Below are 15,759 nucleotides of genomic sequence, written 5' to 3'. Positions count from 1 at the left end.
GTGTGATAGAAAAGCATTTTTCACAGCATTTGTAGGCAAATCTCCTGGATGACTCCCAGTCCCACCTAGATGCACCGTGTAATTTTGTGGGAAAGTTGTCCAAGATGCTTGTCAAAATGAACCGCAGGAAAGTCCCTGGCCTGGAAGGCCTACTAATAGAATTTTGCTGCACATTTGTACTAAATGAATAGAGCTATGATCAGTACATCTACAACTGTTATTTTTTTACATAAGGAATAAACAGTTATTAAAGGGACTGCTATGATTTTACATTGGAATTTGCCTTGATGCATGGAAAATCAATTTACTTAAAAGATTGGTAATAATGACACGCTTGTCAGACAGAACCTGACTGGGGATTCATGTACCTACCATCAGAACACTCACATCAAAAATTGCTTTTGTTCTACTGTATATAATATCAAGCGTAATGGATGTGTTTCATTAGATTTCCCACTTGCTCCGCAAGGTTAGGTATGAACACCAGGCGCGGTTGCGTTCTCGGGGTTTACGTGGAAGCTTTGAACGAAATTGCATATGAAATACTGTAAACACAAGAGAAACTGATTTGGAATTTTATATTTGCCCAAATTTATCGCGCATAATTATAAATCTTAACACTTGACTTAGGGACACATAGTACGACTTCACTTCAACTTCTAACTTGGCCCCCGAAATTTCTTAAACACTGGAAGGACCGTTTTAAACACGACCTTCCGTTTTTTGCAGTTACTGTTCACTGGATGTTGTGCATAATCCAGGATACTTTTCAATAGTTTTTTTAAATTTTATTTTGTATCCGAACATAACTAACTTCGTGACATAAAAGCACAGTACTTATGCAAACTAAAGCACAGTGCTTTCGTCACACGTGCGCGCGGCTTTCGATTGGTCTAGTTGGAGCGTAGCGTCATCATCCAGCGCAGATAGAAGCTGCGTCACTTATGATGGGAGTTTGTCCCACGTTGGTGTTGGGAAAGCGCGACTTACATGAGCATGAGATTGTAAATTATAGGGAAAAACCGTCTCCTTGGCTGTCAGCAGTTTAGTAAGAGATCCCACACCTAATGTTCACTTTAAAAAGAGCATTTTTTGACTTCCAGGCGAGTGGATTATTGTTTCTGGAGCAAAAAGAAGGCATTAAGTCGCTTTGCTTCGGTTTATGGGCTCGACAGAGCCGTGTGCGGCCCGGCGTTTCCTCATTCCCGCGGAGAATGGCCTCGAGTGCGGACAGCGCTCCGACACAGAGAGCGAGGAAAGCGCCCAGAGAGACGCTGCGCCACGTGAAGACGCGGGAACAGCGGAGACACGGGGAGCTGAACGGCGCGGCCACGGTGTACGTGCAGGTGGTGGGAGCCGGCAGCCGCGACAATGGCGCGTCGCTCTACGTCTTCTCCGAGTACAACCGGTGAGTCCCGGCCGGCCTCGGTGGGTTTTGAGCATTAGCGAGGAGATGAGCAGCCGCCGGCTTTCGCTAATGAACGGCTGTGCCGAGGACTCGAGCCACCGCCGGTGTTGCGCGCCGAACGAACGTCACGTGGGTCCGACCTGCTGGACACAACTGAAGAGACCGGAGCTCCAATTGACACCGCCTTTCGTTCGTGTTGCCTCAGTCCTCTCTTCCGTGTGTTTTGTTTTGTGTATCATGTAGATCATCATAAAGGAGAGACGTGTCCTTTGCAGGTATCTCTTCAACTGCGGTGAAGGAACACAGCGACTGATGCAGGAACACAAGTAAGTGAGTGAATGCGCTGGAGGGACTTATCCATCCATCCCATCCATCGACCGACCGACCGACTTTCTCATTCCTACACATATTGATATTGTAGCACAACATGCTGAAGGAAGAAGACCCCCCCCCCCCCCCCCCAAAAGGAATGGGTAGCAACTTGAAATTGAATCAAATGTAATATTCAACGCACTTACCGTTGCTAGAGTGTGACAATGTTGAACATCATGTCAGCATATAAATGAATAAAAGTAAGCGTACAATTGTAATGTCTGGAGTCAATAAGGATATATCATGGAACAAGTGAAAAATGCTAAAAGTTGACCGGGTGTGGAGACCTGTCCCTTTGGAGACTCAAGCTGAAACTGAGCAGTAACCACTTCAGAAGTGCAAATCTGAGATTTCACTTTGGCTGTTCAGTATTCCTCATTTAATGTGAAAGCACCATAAATGAAGCAACCAAAACAAACCAAACGTGTACGCTTGCATTTAAAGGCTGAAAAGCTTCAGGAAGGTAGATGAGACCAAGCAATGCTTACTGCACTGGGGTTCCACACTTTAATGTACATTGTTGGGGTGAAAATTTACATTTAGATACCTATTTGCTATATTTTGTGAGATACTGTACAGCATAAAATTTTTCAATAGCTTTATCATTGTGTGCTCTTTTCTTATGGTATATTATCAAGTCTTGGTTATGGAAAATTTGGAAGACATCTAGCTTCATCCCAGCTCCAAAGAGTAGGGGCACCTGTGCTCAGACCATTGGCTTTCGTGTTGCATGTTATAAACATCTTCATTATGTCTTAAACTCCTGGGAGCTCTTACAAGAAGTTATCTATCAGTTTGCTTGCTCTATTGGTGTGGTTAATGCTGTTAGCCAGTATATGCTCCACAGGGCTTAGTTCCACTTGGAGAAAACTGGAAAAATGATTAGGGCCATAGTTTTTGACTTCTCCAGCACCTTCAGTACCATCCACACATTCCAGTTTACATTCATTCATTTATTTTCATTTCTTCTTTTAGCACACGCTTTTCTCCAAAGTGACGTGCATCTCAGAGGATACAATTTGTACATTACATTAGGAGAGAGAGAGAGAGAGACATAGTTGCACACGTGATGCTTAAGTAAAGTTATTTTGATGCATATAGTGGAATGAAACAATGTTTATCACACGAGTAGCTGCATAAAACTCAGACGATTCGTGATCACCTTCCGACTTTTTTTTGATATGCAAACATTTACGTACAATACAGGAGTATGTGTAAAGCTGTGTAAAGGCTTATCTGGGTATGATCAAAGTTATGGTGCATGAACATTTACACCTTACACGCGCTTAAGAGATTGTGGGCGAAGTGAGTCTGGAAGAGGTAAGTTTTCAGAGGACAGAGTTCCAGCAGTTCTGAGTGAGAGGGAAGGTCGTTCCACCACAATGGAGCCAGAACCGAGAACCTCTGTGCTTTACCTTTCGTGCACAGGACCACCAAGCAAGCAGAAGGAGAAGAGCGAAGTGATCTGGTTGGGATGTAGCAGTTGATTAAGTCTTGTAAATAGCTTGGAGCAGTTTTGTTGATGTTTTTTTTTAGGTTATAACAATCGTCTTGAATTTGGTTCGAGTGGCTATAGGAAGGCAGTGCAGAGAAATTGATTGAAGCTGCACCAAACACCTATCGTCTGACCATGGGAGGAACTCATCCTTTGGTAATTGAGACCAGAGTCATAGACAGAGGTAATTGTAGGGATAGTTGTCTCCTCCAAAAGGAAGAATACATTGTCCACGTGTTTAACGCGGTATCCCGGGGTATGAATAAGGATGTTTAACCCATTGTGCTTCTTGTAACATAAACCTTTTGTGATTATTGCTTTTGTTTGAGTTCTAATTTTCTTTTTTCTCTGTCTCATGATATTAATAGGGTACAGTTGGTTATTTAGCTGTTGTCAGATGAGAGGCTCAGGTTCATCATACATTGTGCTCAGTTGGCCACATTGCACAACAAATTGAGCTATCGTGTCCAGTGCTGTGGAGTCAGAGTTGAAAGCAATTATTGGGTTACTGGATCTGGAGTCGAAGGTTTTGTGTACCAACTCCACAACCCTGATCATGTCTCGTCATGAAAGTTCCTAATGTAGTGGTTTGGCATGGGTTGTCTGTTGTCCACATGTAACACTTATACCTTTCTCTTGCCAGTGACACATGCACCCCCCTGCAACATGAGTTTGAGTCACTTGACATTGTATGTTCCCTGTTTTATTGACTTGTTTCGGTAACATTTGTACATGCTGAAGACGTCTTGAGAACAAAATGCATTTGTGTTGAAATTTGGGGCTGTAATTTGTTACACCGGTGAATGCTGTCCTACGTATGCGTTATTTGAAAACGGGTAAGTGAAGTGCAGTAATTTTGTACATAGAAAATGATGATTTTTCTTTTTTTTTTTTTAATATATATTATAGGGGTTAAATGTATAATTTACATGTTTAACTTGAGGGCCAGGTATAACATGTTGGACATGGCAGTCCACATGTGGGCTGTAACAGGGCTTACGTGAAGTTCAGAGACTCGTACTCAAAAATATTCATTACAACTCAATTTGAGATGCAAATAAGGATTCAGAACCATATGTTAGAATATGAATTAATGTCCCTATTTGCGTAAAACTGGCAGTATATTTGTTCTGTTTTTACACATGTAACTTTCAGCTTTAACACTTTAGAATTCATCCTCATTTATCTGAACAGGTTGTCAAAATACTGTTACATTTTTCAGATTGAGAATCTCCCGTTTGGACAACATCTTTTTAACTAGAATGAGCTATGAAAATGTTGGTGGTTTGTCAGGTAAGAATTATTACTATATTTGTACTTTTTTTTTTTTTTTGCATGTTTTTAAAGGCCATGTGTTTTAAGGTCCGGGGGGTGGGAGAAGTACCTCTGATCATCTTTTGAAGCAAAGTTCCAGCTGTGCTATTTCTCTGTACAGTCACAGATATTAGAAGCATGCTGGTGCTTGTGGTTTATGATCCAGCTTGGCATTTACATCAATCAGCCACAACATTAAAACCACTGACAGGTGAATAACATTGATTATCTCATTACAATGGCATCTGAAATGGCGTGGGATATATTAGGCAGCAGGTGAACACATTTCTTGAATTTGATGTGTTGGAAGCAGGAAAAATGGGCAAGCATAAGGATCTGAGCGACGTTGACAAGGGCCAAATTGTGATGGCTAGATGACTGGGCCAGAGCATCTCGAAAGTGGGGTGTTCTTGTGGGGTGTTCCCAGTATGGAGTGGTTAGTACCTACCAAGAGTGGTCCAAGGAGGGACAACTGGTGAACTGGCAACAGGGTCACGGGCGCCCAAGGCCCAGTATTGCGTGTGGAGAGTGAAGGCTAACCTGTCTGATCTGATCCCACAGAAGAGCCACCTCACAACTTACTGGACTTAGAGAATCTGCTGCTAACGTCTTGGTGCCAGATACGAAAGGACACCTTCATAGGTCTTGTGAAGTCCATGCCTCAGTGGGTCAGAGCTGTTTTGGTGGCATGAGGGGGACCTACACAAAATTTGGCAGGCGGTTTCAATGTTTTGGCTGATTGGTGTAATTACTTAAACTAATGCTGCATTGAGCTTTCGATTGATTGTAGTATTCAGATGCTACAGCAAAAGTGTGTGTGTGAATTTACCAAAGTAGTTAAAAGGTTATAAAGATAAGTTCTAAAGAAATGGCTGGCAACATAGTGTTAGAGCTACTGCCTTTGGGTCCGAAGATCGCGGGTTTGATTCCCACCTCTGGCTGTAGTACTCTTGAGCAATGTACTTACCGTAAAATTACCCAGCTGTATAAATATAAGTTGCTGTGGAGAAAAGCATCAGCTAAATGGATGCATGTAATATAAACGTAAACTCGTTGCTGATTGGAAGAAGCACAACTCCATCTGCTCAAGTCTACTTCAGTATCTCTTTAATCATTTGATTCATTGAGTCAGCAGGTAAAAGGAGTATGACTTAGATCTTTAGGACCACATCTGAAATGCCCTTTCATAAGTTATTTTAAAATATGCAATGTCCTTTCCTCAGTAACATGTGAGTATGTGTGTATGGGTGTATATGCATATACACATATGAAAATGAAATTATTAATGTACCTATTTAATTCATTCTTTTATTGCTTTTTAAGCTATTTAATGACCCCTCCCCCCCCATTTTCACTGGTTAAGTAATTCTCTGTATAAATGTTTCATAAAACCTCAATTTCTGTTCTTTGACAATGTGTGATAAACAATTGAGCTCCTTATTTGTGTTTTGAGTGAATGAGTTTAATACACACTGTCTTTAAGCAAAGCAAACACATTAGTTGCAATATGGTCTATTTTGGGCTTGTTTTAAGTGGGTTTTGGAGAAATTATGTATGTTAGCTAAGTTCTAATGTAGATATATGGATAACCTGATGGAATCATGTCTCAGAGATGCCACCTTCTTCCTTTTTTTACATCACTTTGCAGGGATGATACTGACACTGAAAGAGACAGGAGTTCCTGAGTGCGTTCTTTCAGGCCCCCCACAGCTGGTGAGTTTCATGGTAAAGTGGATGGCTAACATGGTAAAGCAGAATATGTCCCTGTATTGAGTCCAGGCCATGCAATAAACTGAGACCACATTTCAAAATTGCACCAAGTGCCTGTGTGAGAGACTGAGATGTACTGAATTGTTGAAACTGCATACCCATATCGCTCTCTCACTCATGCACTTCACACCATCGTACCTTAATTTTGCACTCTAACTGGGCAGCATAGTGGCGCAGCAAATAGCGTTGTTCTCACAGTGCTTGGACTATGTGAGAGGACATAGGTTCAGTCCTAATGCAGTCTCTGCAGAACAGCGTGTGTAACGTATCTATTACTGTAGGTGCCATGGATGGAAGGGAACAGTACTCTAGTGCATCATTGTTTTGGAGAGCACTGCCTCCTGAATGAATAAATGTACTGGTTTGCGGAACAGCAAGACACTGGCTCCGACTGACTGGCTTCTCTCTGTATGCTAGAGCTCTTAGGCTGTGCAAGGTGTCTGGGGAAAGGAGTTGAAACTTTGTGCCTTTCTCTGTCTCTTGATTGTGGAAGAAAAGCCAGGACTCTCTAGGAGCTCTGATAAAGAGAAATATTTTATCAGTGCAATATATATTTACCCAAAGCGCTACACAGAGTATCGCCAGTAACAGCAAGTCCCAAAGTGCTTTGAGGTACCCTCCAAAGAGGACAGATATGTGCTGAGAGAGTCCTATGTCTACCTGTGAGCTGGTTGGGGCTCATGAACCAGTCAGGTTTAAATGAAAAAGAAAAACACTTCAGTAAAATGTGAGAACTAGAAACGTGCTCTATTATAAACTCCTAACACCCATGAAAAACTGTCAAACACCAAAATATGATAAATAGAAGATACGGTATGGCTTGCTAGGAAATTAATCCCAGATGCGTCTCGGCATCGCTGCTCACAAACATAATCAAGGTGCGAGACTTATTGGACAGAAGGTGTTATTCTTCAAAGGGAAATGTTTTGAGCTCACCGGGTTTTATCCTAGGTGAACTTCTCAGAGCTTTCCACATGATCCAAGGCAAGTCCTCTCACACAGGGCTTTCAGTTGGGCAGTTGCCTTCACATCCAGTTGAGCAAGGTACTTACCCTGAATTACTAAAGTAAAAAGAAAAATTACCCAGCTGCATAAATGTGTAAATAGTTAAATACCTAGTAAGTAGCTGAACATTGTAAGTCACAATGGAGAAAACTTTCAGCTAAATGAGTAAATGTAATGCAAATGTGTTAGGATGGTATGGCTATCAGCATGGTAAGCGGTGTTTGGCCTTTGTTTGTCTCTCTCTCACTCACACACACACATATATACTGTGTGTGTGTGTGTGTGTGTGTGTGTGTATGTATGTATATATATATATATATATATATATATATATATATATATATATATAAAATAGTAGGTGTACGTAATCAAATGTACTGCCTTCCATGTGACACATCTATCCGTCATCGTCAATCGCTTGTCCCGAGCGGCAAGCTGGAGCCTTACCCGGCAACACAGGGTGCAAGGCCAAAGGGGGAGGGATGCACCCAGGATGGGACACCAGTCCATTGCAAGGCACCCCAAACAGGGCTCGAACCCCAGACTCGCCACCCAACGGGCACTGACTGAACCTGTCGCGCCACCACCATCCCCATAACTCCATACACCTAAATCTAATTATTCATTTAAACGACATACAAATTTCATCTTTGTCAAGACAGTACACGTACAGTATAATGGTTAGCTTACTTCAGAAAGTCACTTTTTATATACACTACACTTGCACTCTAGACTGTTTAAGAAAAATGTTTTTTCCAAATGGCTTATTGTTACCCAGTACACCCAGAAAATCTTAAATAACCACTATAAAATAACATTAATTGATTTCTGCGTGCATTCAAGACTTAAAGTAGAATGAAAAAGTTAAATATAAAATATCTGCTCCAAATGTAGACTTCCTAAAAGCTTTAAGGACATGTACACGATTCAGAGAACCTTAGGTGGGGGAACTGGATAAAAGAAGAAATTTCTTTCATTTTCTTGGAAACAAACTTCAGAAAATAAAACTGGGGAGGGGGGGGGGGGGGAAGCTGTGTACAGGTGATCACCGACTTACGTTCCGTGAAACCCATCGTAAGTCGAAAATGCTTTTAATACACACCACTTGTCATTGTCAACGAGGCAAAGGCGAGGCATTGTTGCTGAATCCGAATGCGGGTGTGTTTTATTGAAAACGCACCAAAAGGTGCAGGCAGACACTGTTGTCACGGACAGGCGTGGGTTAGGCGATTCACAGGCGGGATTCCGTAGGATGCGGAAGAGGGACAAAAAACGCTGCTCATGGAGACGTGCTGGAGATGCGGTTGCTCAAGACGAGGTTCTCCTAGCAGGTGTGCTGGCACGATTGCTTTATACCCGTTCTTTCTGGTCTGCGGACAGATGTGGGCACCACCACCTATGCATGGAAGACTGGGAGATGCGGATTGCAGCCTCTGCGCAGCATCATGGGCGACTATTGAATTGCATATCGCTTGCCAGGGAAAACATCAAAATTCAAAATTTGAAGTATGGTTTCTACTCAATGTCTATCACCAGCTCACCATCGTAAAGTCGAAAAAATCGCAAGTCAACCCATCGTAAGTCAGGGACCACCTGTAAATGATTGTAAGCATGTTAACATTTGGCGAAAATCATCAGCTAAATGAGCAGACGTACAAAAGAAATGCTGTGGGATTAAAAACCACATTATGCTGGTGCTGGATGAAATATGCTACTGCCAGCTAAATTCAAATATACTGAAACCTTTATAAAATGAGGAGTGACCTGAAAAACAATTGGAAACAGTCAAACTTTTACAAAGGTATTAACCGAAAGCATACAGATACTCTGAGAAAGATCAACTGGTAACGCAACAGAATGGGTGCTTATAGGCGCTTCCATGGTGACAAGAGAGGAGTCTGGAAAAGTCAGAGCACTAGTAAGAGACTTACTGTTGAACTGAAGCTTATTCCACAGCTCCATAGAACGGTTCGTCTCGTATCTCCTGGAGTGTAGGAGCGAAGAGCAGGTGGAGCTGATATTAGGTGGGGGAACACCGGGACAGTCTGGATGTAGTGTGTATAGACCTGCATGACAGGATGAAATCCACGTTAAATAGCTGTCCACGTTTGTAGACCTACATCTTGCGTGTCATGACATTAACAAATGTTTTGTTTTCTTTTTTTTTATTTTTTAAAAGGAAAAATACTTAGAGGCCATTCGTGTTTTCTCAGGAACTTTGGATGATATCAAACTAGGTATTGTTCTAAAACCTTCCATTTACATAAACATACTTCAGTGATTTTCAAACCTTTGTCACTTGCATCTCAAGGCCAATTAAGTGGTCACTTAATGGGTTGCACTGCTTTAACATTATGTGTTTATTTCTCTTTCGAAGCCGTTCGGCCATGCACTGCACCAGAGTACTCGGATGAGACCATGACTGTTACACAGGTACCAATACCTGGTGAGTATGACCAGACCAGACTGGTGTACATGATTTACAGAACAACTTGTATTTTTCTTCTCATTCAAAAGTTTATTTACAGCTCAAACCCAGATTTACCTCTTCCTCACTGATACTTACAATATACTGAACTTATATGCTGCATCTTTGGGGGTTTTGGCTTGAAAGCATACTGAGCAGACTGCACTTGTGCCATCAAGGTTTAACTGGGGTTGGGGGTGCACTCAAATGTAGTCATGACGTGAAGAACAGAGTGTGGATTAATTGTTAGTCAGCGTTTTTAGGGGGACAGCTGACAGTTTAGAGCTGCTGCCTTTGGATCCGAAGGTTATTGGTTCGAATCTTACCTACTGCTGCTGTACCCTCGAGAAAGGCATTTACCCCTAAGTTGCTTCAGTTATATAAAAAAAAAGAGCCAGCTTTATCAATGGATGAATAGTTGTAGGTAGTTTAGCATTGTCAGTGTTTTGGACCAGTTGGTTTGGACCAAACAGCTACATGAGTAAATGGACTGTAATGACCTGTGTTACTGAGGAGGGTCATGTTTGAGTGGGAACAGCTGTTCATTGTAAATAGTCGTGGTTATCTGGAATTGTGGAAAAATGTAAAATAGTTGTCCAGCTGCTGTGGGGGATGATGGGGTTTATAAGGGTGGGGGGGGGAGTACCTGTTGGACAGTGTAAGGGAGCAAAGGAAACCCTACATAGTGCTCATCGGAAGTTGTTTTGGACAAGAGTGTCTGCTAAATGAATAACTGTAAACAGAATGCTGCAGAGACGTCCAACAAAACACAGACCTTTGATGTCAAATAGAAACACTGCTATGGATGTGCAAAGTATTAGAGCTTTGCTACCACTTTGGTCTTTTAGTGATGCGAAAGAAAAACTATCAAAAGAATGAAGTCATGTTTGCATTGGCACTTGAGTCTACTGAAGAAGGGTGTCTGCAGAAATGGGGGGGAATAAATTGGCTGCAGCAGCAGTTGTGGTGGCCATGCAGATAAGGGGATGCTTTACTGATCGTGAAGGATATGGCACAATGCTGTACAGCACATGTCTCGAAGGAGATACAGCAGTCGCTGAGTTCCAGATCTGTACAATCTCAGGTGAGTCTGCAGGCACAGTGTTTGTTTGGCGTACCTTGTCTGAGGTCTTGCAGCTGTAGTGCAGATGATGTCTGACAGACACTATCTGTTTTCAGCTCGGTGACTAGTCCGCAGATCCATTTCCCATCCATGGTATTTTTCCCTGGCATTACACTTCTCGTTTACATGCCTAGCAAACCTACCACCCTTTCTCCCATGGCACTGATGGTGACCTCCATTTGCTTGCCCAGCCTGAAACCTCTCCATAGGCACTCCTCTGCAGCCTTGGTGTCCTTGCTCAAGGCCCAAGGCCATTGGGAACTCTAGTCCTCCATGCAAGCACAGATGCTGGATCCCCAGAACACGTAAAAACACTTGTTCACCAGCTGCAGCGCTCAGTGCACTGGAACATGTAGAGAAGGGACAAAAGAACCAGAGACAAACCCAACATCATCTCCACAGAACAGAAAAAAGATTTGTGTGTGAGTAGCACAGACGTGGAGAGAAAGGAACACAAAAGAAAGAATGAATCACCAAAGAAGAACATAGAGAAACCTGCAGTGTAGCAGAGAAGGTGACGTTATCACATGGAGCATTGCAGTTGTGCAGTACCATACTCCTCTGCTGTTGCTTTCTTCTTTTCGTTTGTTTCCTGACGTTTGCCCTTTTGCCCTTCAACTGGAAGTTTTCCTTGTCTTATTTTGCTTGTGATGGCTATTTTCACATAGGCAATTGACTTGTGAAATATTTGATATATAGCGAAATGTCTACCCTGCAGTGGTTGAACATGTTGTCATGGGCGGTCACCCTGGTGCTCATTTGGTGCCCGTTGCTTAGTAAGACTTCTTTTGCTTTTCCTCTTTCATTGTTACAAAGGAATTGTGCTAATGTTTACACTAAGGTAATACTATAGCTTATGGGTTTGTAAAAGTAATGGTTAAAAATCCTCAAATACACACCAGTCACGTTTTGCTGGGTGTTAGTTTTCACTTTTGTTTCCATCTTCTTTGCATATTTGTACTGATATTTACAAAAGCCATCATATGACATTTAGTATAATGGAGAACTATCACATCAGCTTATAGAAACACATGTACTGTACCCTTTTTAATACAGCAGACACATTGAGCACAATGAAAACATTTGTCCTAATTACATGGTTATTTTACTTTGACAGCAGGTACTTAATTAGTTTTTTGTTTTTTTTTTTTTTGAAATGGTCAAGTTCTAAATGTTAAATATCTCTAGCCCCCCCCCCCCCAATTTATAGTAATCCCCTGTTGCTCAGTCTCTGGATACCCAGATACCCAATTTTTTTCTATGTAACACCACTTATTTATTGCTCTGGGTATTTCTGTATCCGGTCTGGGCTCCCAACATTCAGCCCAGCATTTCAAACTGAGACTGCATTTGAAAACTGTGCCAAGCAGCTGTGTAAGAGAGACTGAGACACGATGTCCTTAAATTTGTAGCTTAATTGTTAATTGACATAAAAGACATCCAAATTACAATATTTACAAACATCCACAATACTTCTCCTTTACCAGCAGTACACACAATACATACATCTGCACCCCTCTTTCTAAAGCACCAAAGAGAGACCTTAATTTGCCTCTTTTTGGTTCCTTTAGGAAGGCCTGAGCCATTTCCATCAACATAATGGGGGTATCAGTGATACAGACAGGGATTCAGCAAAGAGAAATGTACAGATGTCTAGTTAGACTAAATGCAATGTTCCCTTACATTGCCCTTTGTCCTTGTCATAGTGTTTCATGAAAAGACTTCCATAGTAACTTGTTCTTCTCTTTTCCTGGCCATGGGCTGTCCCAAAAGCAGACAGTATTTAAGATAACTCCAGTAAGGTTTTAGTTGTTTTGCCAGGTTCAAAGCAATCATGTTTGGTAAATGATTTAGTGAAATAACATGCATAACAGACACCAGGGACAGTTAAGTGTATGTTGTGTGTTTGTAGAGGTGGACTGGTTTTGTAAGATATAACAAATACAACCAACTCAATGTGTGCACGCACTGTGCAATGAAGGAGTGAGCCCCCCCCTTCCTTACTCCAAACTGATACAGACCTGCCTTGTCACATTATGGAGGTGATTGGCGTTCTTATTTCTGCTTTCTCCCCACGTGTTAAAGTGATTGTGGAACAGGAAACGGTGGCGTTGTCCCGAATCTCAATCCTGCTGTATTTAAAAAGGGTACGTTGTCATGTGTATTTCTGTGTAGCTCTTGTAAAAACTCTTAAAGTGCATCATGAGTAGTCCCACCCCAGTGGGAACACAAAGTGAGTTGCACTAGCAAACAGGGCTATCGTCCACTGTCAGATTGTGAGATGTACTGATTTTTTCAGTAGTCCAAAATATTGTTTAGTTACTCAAAGTAATTGTTCATCAGTGGCCATCAGCACTGACCCTACTGTCATCTTCAGCCAGGCTCGCCAGATACAGGCCAACCTCCAGCTGCTCCCCCTCCAGGGAGTGTGTGGCACGCAACAGTCGCGTGACAGATTCAATGGAAAGCTTGGGTGAGACCAGCGCTGTGCCACTTTTCACTGTATACTTCAACTCTGGACAGGAGATGGTTGTATCAGTACAATTAAGTAGAGCACACTGTTTGACCTACAGGTTCGAAGGTCACCAGAGATCCCTCTTTAGTTGTTGCCTTTATTTGCAAGGTGAGAAACAGCATCAGATTATGAAAAGTCTTGCCGATCTTGGTCACAAAAATGTGTGTTCTAATTTTATTTTTTTTTTTCCTGCAGCTGCATCCAAAGAAGGGAAATTTCTTGGTTCTTAAAGCCAAAGAACTTGGATTACCAGTGTAAGTCAGAAGTGTAAACCATTCCTTCTCTTCCTGTGTATAGGGATTTTATTATTTTTTTTTTTATTATTTTTCCTTGTTATAGTGGCACAGCAGCCATTGGGCCCATTGTTGCCTCTCTGAAGGATGGGAGGAGCATCATCTATGAAGGAAGAGAGGTTTGGCAATGTTCATAGATGGGTTTCTAAGTTGCATCACTTACTACACGCTACCATTTTTTTAAACCATTATCCTGAACTCATGATGGCTTTTTGTTATTCCTTTACAGTTCTTGCTGTATTGTTCATCTTTTTCTGTAAATGTTTACTATGAGGTCCTCTAATGAAGAGGTTCTTTCATTACTCCTGCAGATCCGGCCAGAGGAGGTGTGCACCCCTGCTGACCCTGGGCCTGCTTTCATTGTAGTTGAATGCCCTTCAGAGGAGTTTGTCGAGCCGCTTTGCACTAGTGATGTCATCAGCAGGTGTTGTGTTACTAACCAATTTTGACTTTTTTTATTTTTTTTTTTTTAAAGTAAAATTTTTTCTTTGTGTAAAGCTTTTCATGTGTCACTTTGGACAGAAGCATCATCTAAATGAAGAATGTTAATGAAGTACATCCTTCTTGTTTCTTAGCTTCTAAGAAACGAAACTTCTGAGTATGTGCGAGATACACTCCTTGTATCCACAGCTGTGTCACACAGCAGTCAATCTTAGAACTTGAGTGTACCCACACTGAACTATGGACCTGGCCCAGAAGGTAGAGAGCTGACATGAGAGTCACTTTTCTGGTCCAGATCCTCCGTTTCCTGTTGTTGTACCACTAAGGAAGCAAGACACCCTGAATGGCTCTAGTAAAAACACTCTGCTCTGTAGCTGGGTATATAATTGTCATGAACTTCTGCAAACCCATCATTGTACATTTGTTTTTGAAAAGTAAATAAATACTAATAATTAAAAATAACTGACTTTAGGTAGTTTTGTGTGTCTTCCCCATTGAGTCAGCCCCTATGGTCTGCTAGTGGTCCTGTAATGAACACAGATGTCAGTCATAGTGAAGGGATCTTCTCCACAGATACCAGAATGGAGGAGGAAAAGACTCAGTCGCCCTGGTGGTGCACATAACACCAGATTCGGTCTTAGAGACGCATCAGTACAAGAGCTGGATGGAAAGGTATGGTGTGTTGTGGATCTTCTTTCTTGCTGACTGTTTATTGTTGCTCAGGTGATTTTATTTATTTATTTATTTATTTATTTATTTATTTATTTTTTCCATCTCTCCTCGTCAAATTTTTGCTTTCAGATTTGGTCCCAGTACAGAACACCTGATCTTGAATGAGCAGGTGTCCACTGTTCACAATATCCGGAGCTTTAAGATCCAAACACACCTCAACATGATTCACCCAGAGATATTCCCACAGCTGAAAAACTACACAGCTGAGGTACCACAGAGGGCTCTTCTGGTGATGCTTTGGTTGTTTGTGTTAAAAATGTATACTTGAAAAGGCCATGTACTGTGCCTTTAAAAAGTATTCACGTCACCCCCCCCCCCCCCCCCCAAACCTGGACTTTTTCACATTTTACTCTGATACAATGTCTGCATTGCCTTTGATATTATAGCATACATTGTGTTGTTGAGTGACTGAAATAATCTGCTTAATACATCTTGGTTCTGTGCTGTACCACAAATGTGAAAGTCCCAGGGGAGTGAACACTTTTTATAGGCACTGTACATATTATTATTATTATTATTATTATTATTATTATTATTATATGTAATGTAACCCTCAGTGCATAGTGTCTGTTTCTGAAGTGTGCACATATTGTGCTAATGTTGTGTGTTATATCTCTTGTAACCTTTTTATGTTTGACCAGATTACAAAAAAAGTTTGTACTGGTGTTCTTTTGAAATTTGAATTGACATTTTTCACTCAGCAGAAATAGCCATTTTATAAAAGTTTCTTCAGTGAGGCACAGTTGCATTCAAGCTGCTTAAAAAAATTAAATAGTTGTGCTCGCATACCCTCAGAAATGATATGTTTGAGCTTTTTCTGTAGA

General features: G+C 41.6%; 1 protein-coding gene across 2 annotated transcripts in view; it reads left to right on the top strand.

The window, feature by feature from the left end:
* Window positions 1-938: 938 nt before the first annotated feature.
* Window positions 939-15,759, top strand: part of elac2 (elaC ribonuclease Z 2) — a 30,675-nt gene continuing 15,854 nt past the window's right edge. For both annotated transcript variants that reach the window (XM_018734390.2, XM_018734389.2), the window contains exons 1-13: window positions 939-1,408; window positions 1,684-1,734; window positions 4,498-4,568; window positions 6,238-6,302; window positions 9,544-9,601; window positions 9,742-9,810; window positions 13,332-13,427; window positions 13,528-13,577; window positions 13,665-13,723; window positions 13,809-13,881; window positions 14,074-14,186; window positions 14,777-14,875; window positions 15,005-15,143. In XM_018734390.2, the coding sequence (XP_018589906.1) occupies window positions 1,068-1,408; window positions 1,684-1,734; window positions 4,498-4,568; window positions 6,238-6,302; window positions 9,544-9,601; window positions 9,742-9,810; window positions 13,332-13,427; window positions 13,528-13,577; window positions 13,665-13,723; window positions 13,809-13,881; window positions 14,074-14,186; window positions 14,777-14,875; window positions 15,005-15,143 (1,284 nt within the window). In that variant the 5' untranslated portion in view covers window positions 939-1,067. The remainder of the gene's footprint in view (window positions 1,409-1,683; window positions 1,735-4,497; window positions 4,569-6,237; window positions 6,303-9,543; window positions 9,602-9,741; window positions 9,811-13,331; window positions 13,428-13,527; window positions 13,578-13,664; window positions 13,724-13,808; window positions 13,882-14,073; window positions 14,187-14,776; window positions 14,876-15,004; window positions 15,144-15,759) is intronic.

The sequence above is a fragment of the Scleropages formosus genome, chromosome 5 (genome assembly GCF_900964775.1).
Source record: "Scleropages formosus chromosome 5, fSclFor1.1, whole genome shotgun sequence".
In the NCBI taxonomy this organism is placed as follows: Eukaryota; Metazoa; Chordata; class Actinopteri; order Osteoglossiformes; family Osteoglossidae; genus Scleropages; species Scleropages formosus.
This window is presented reverse-complemented; position numbering and strand designations above follow the sequence as displayed.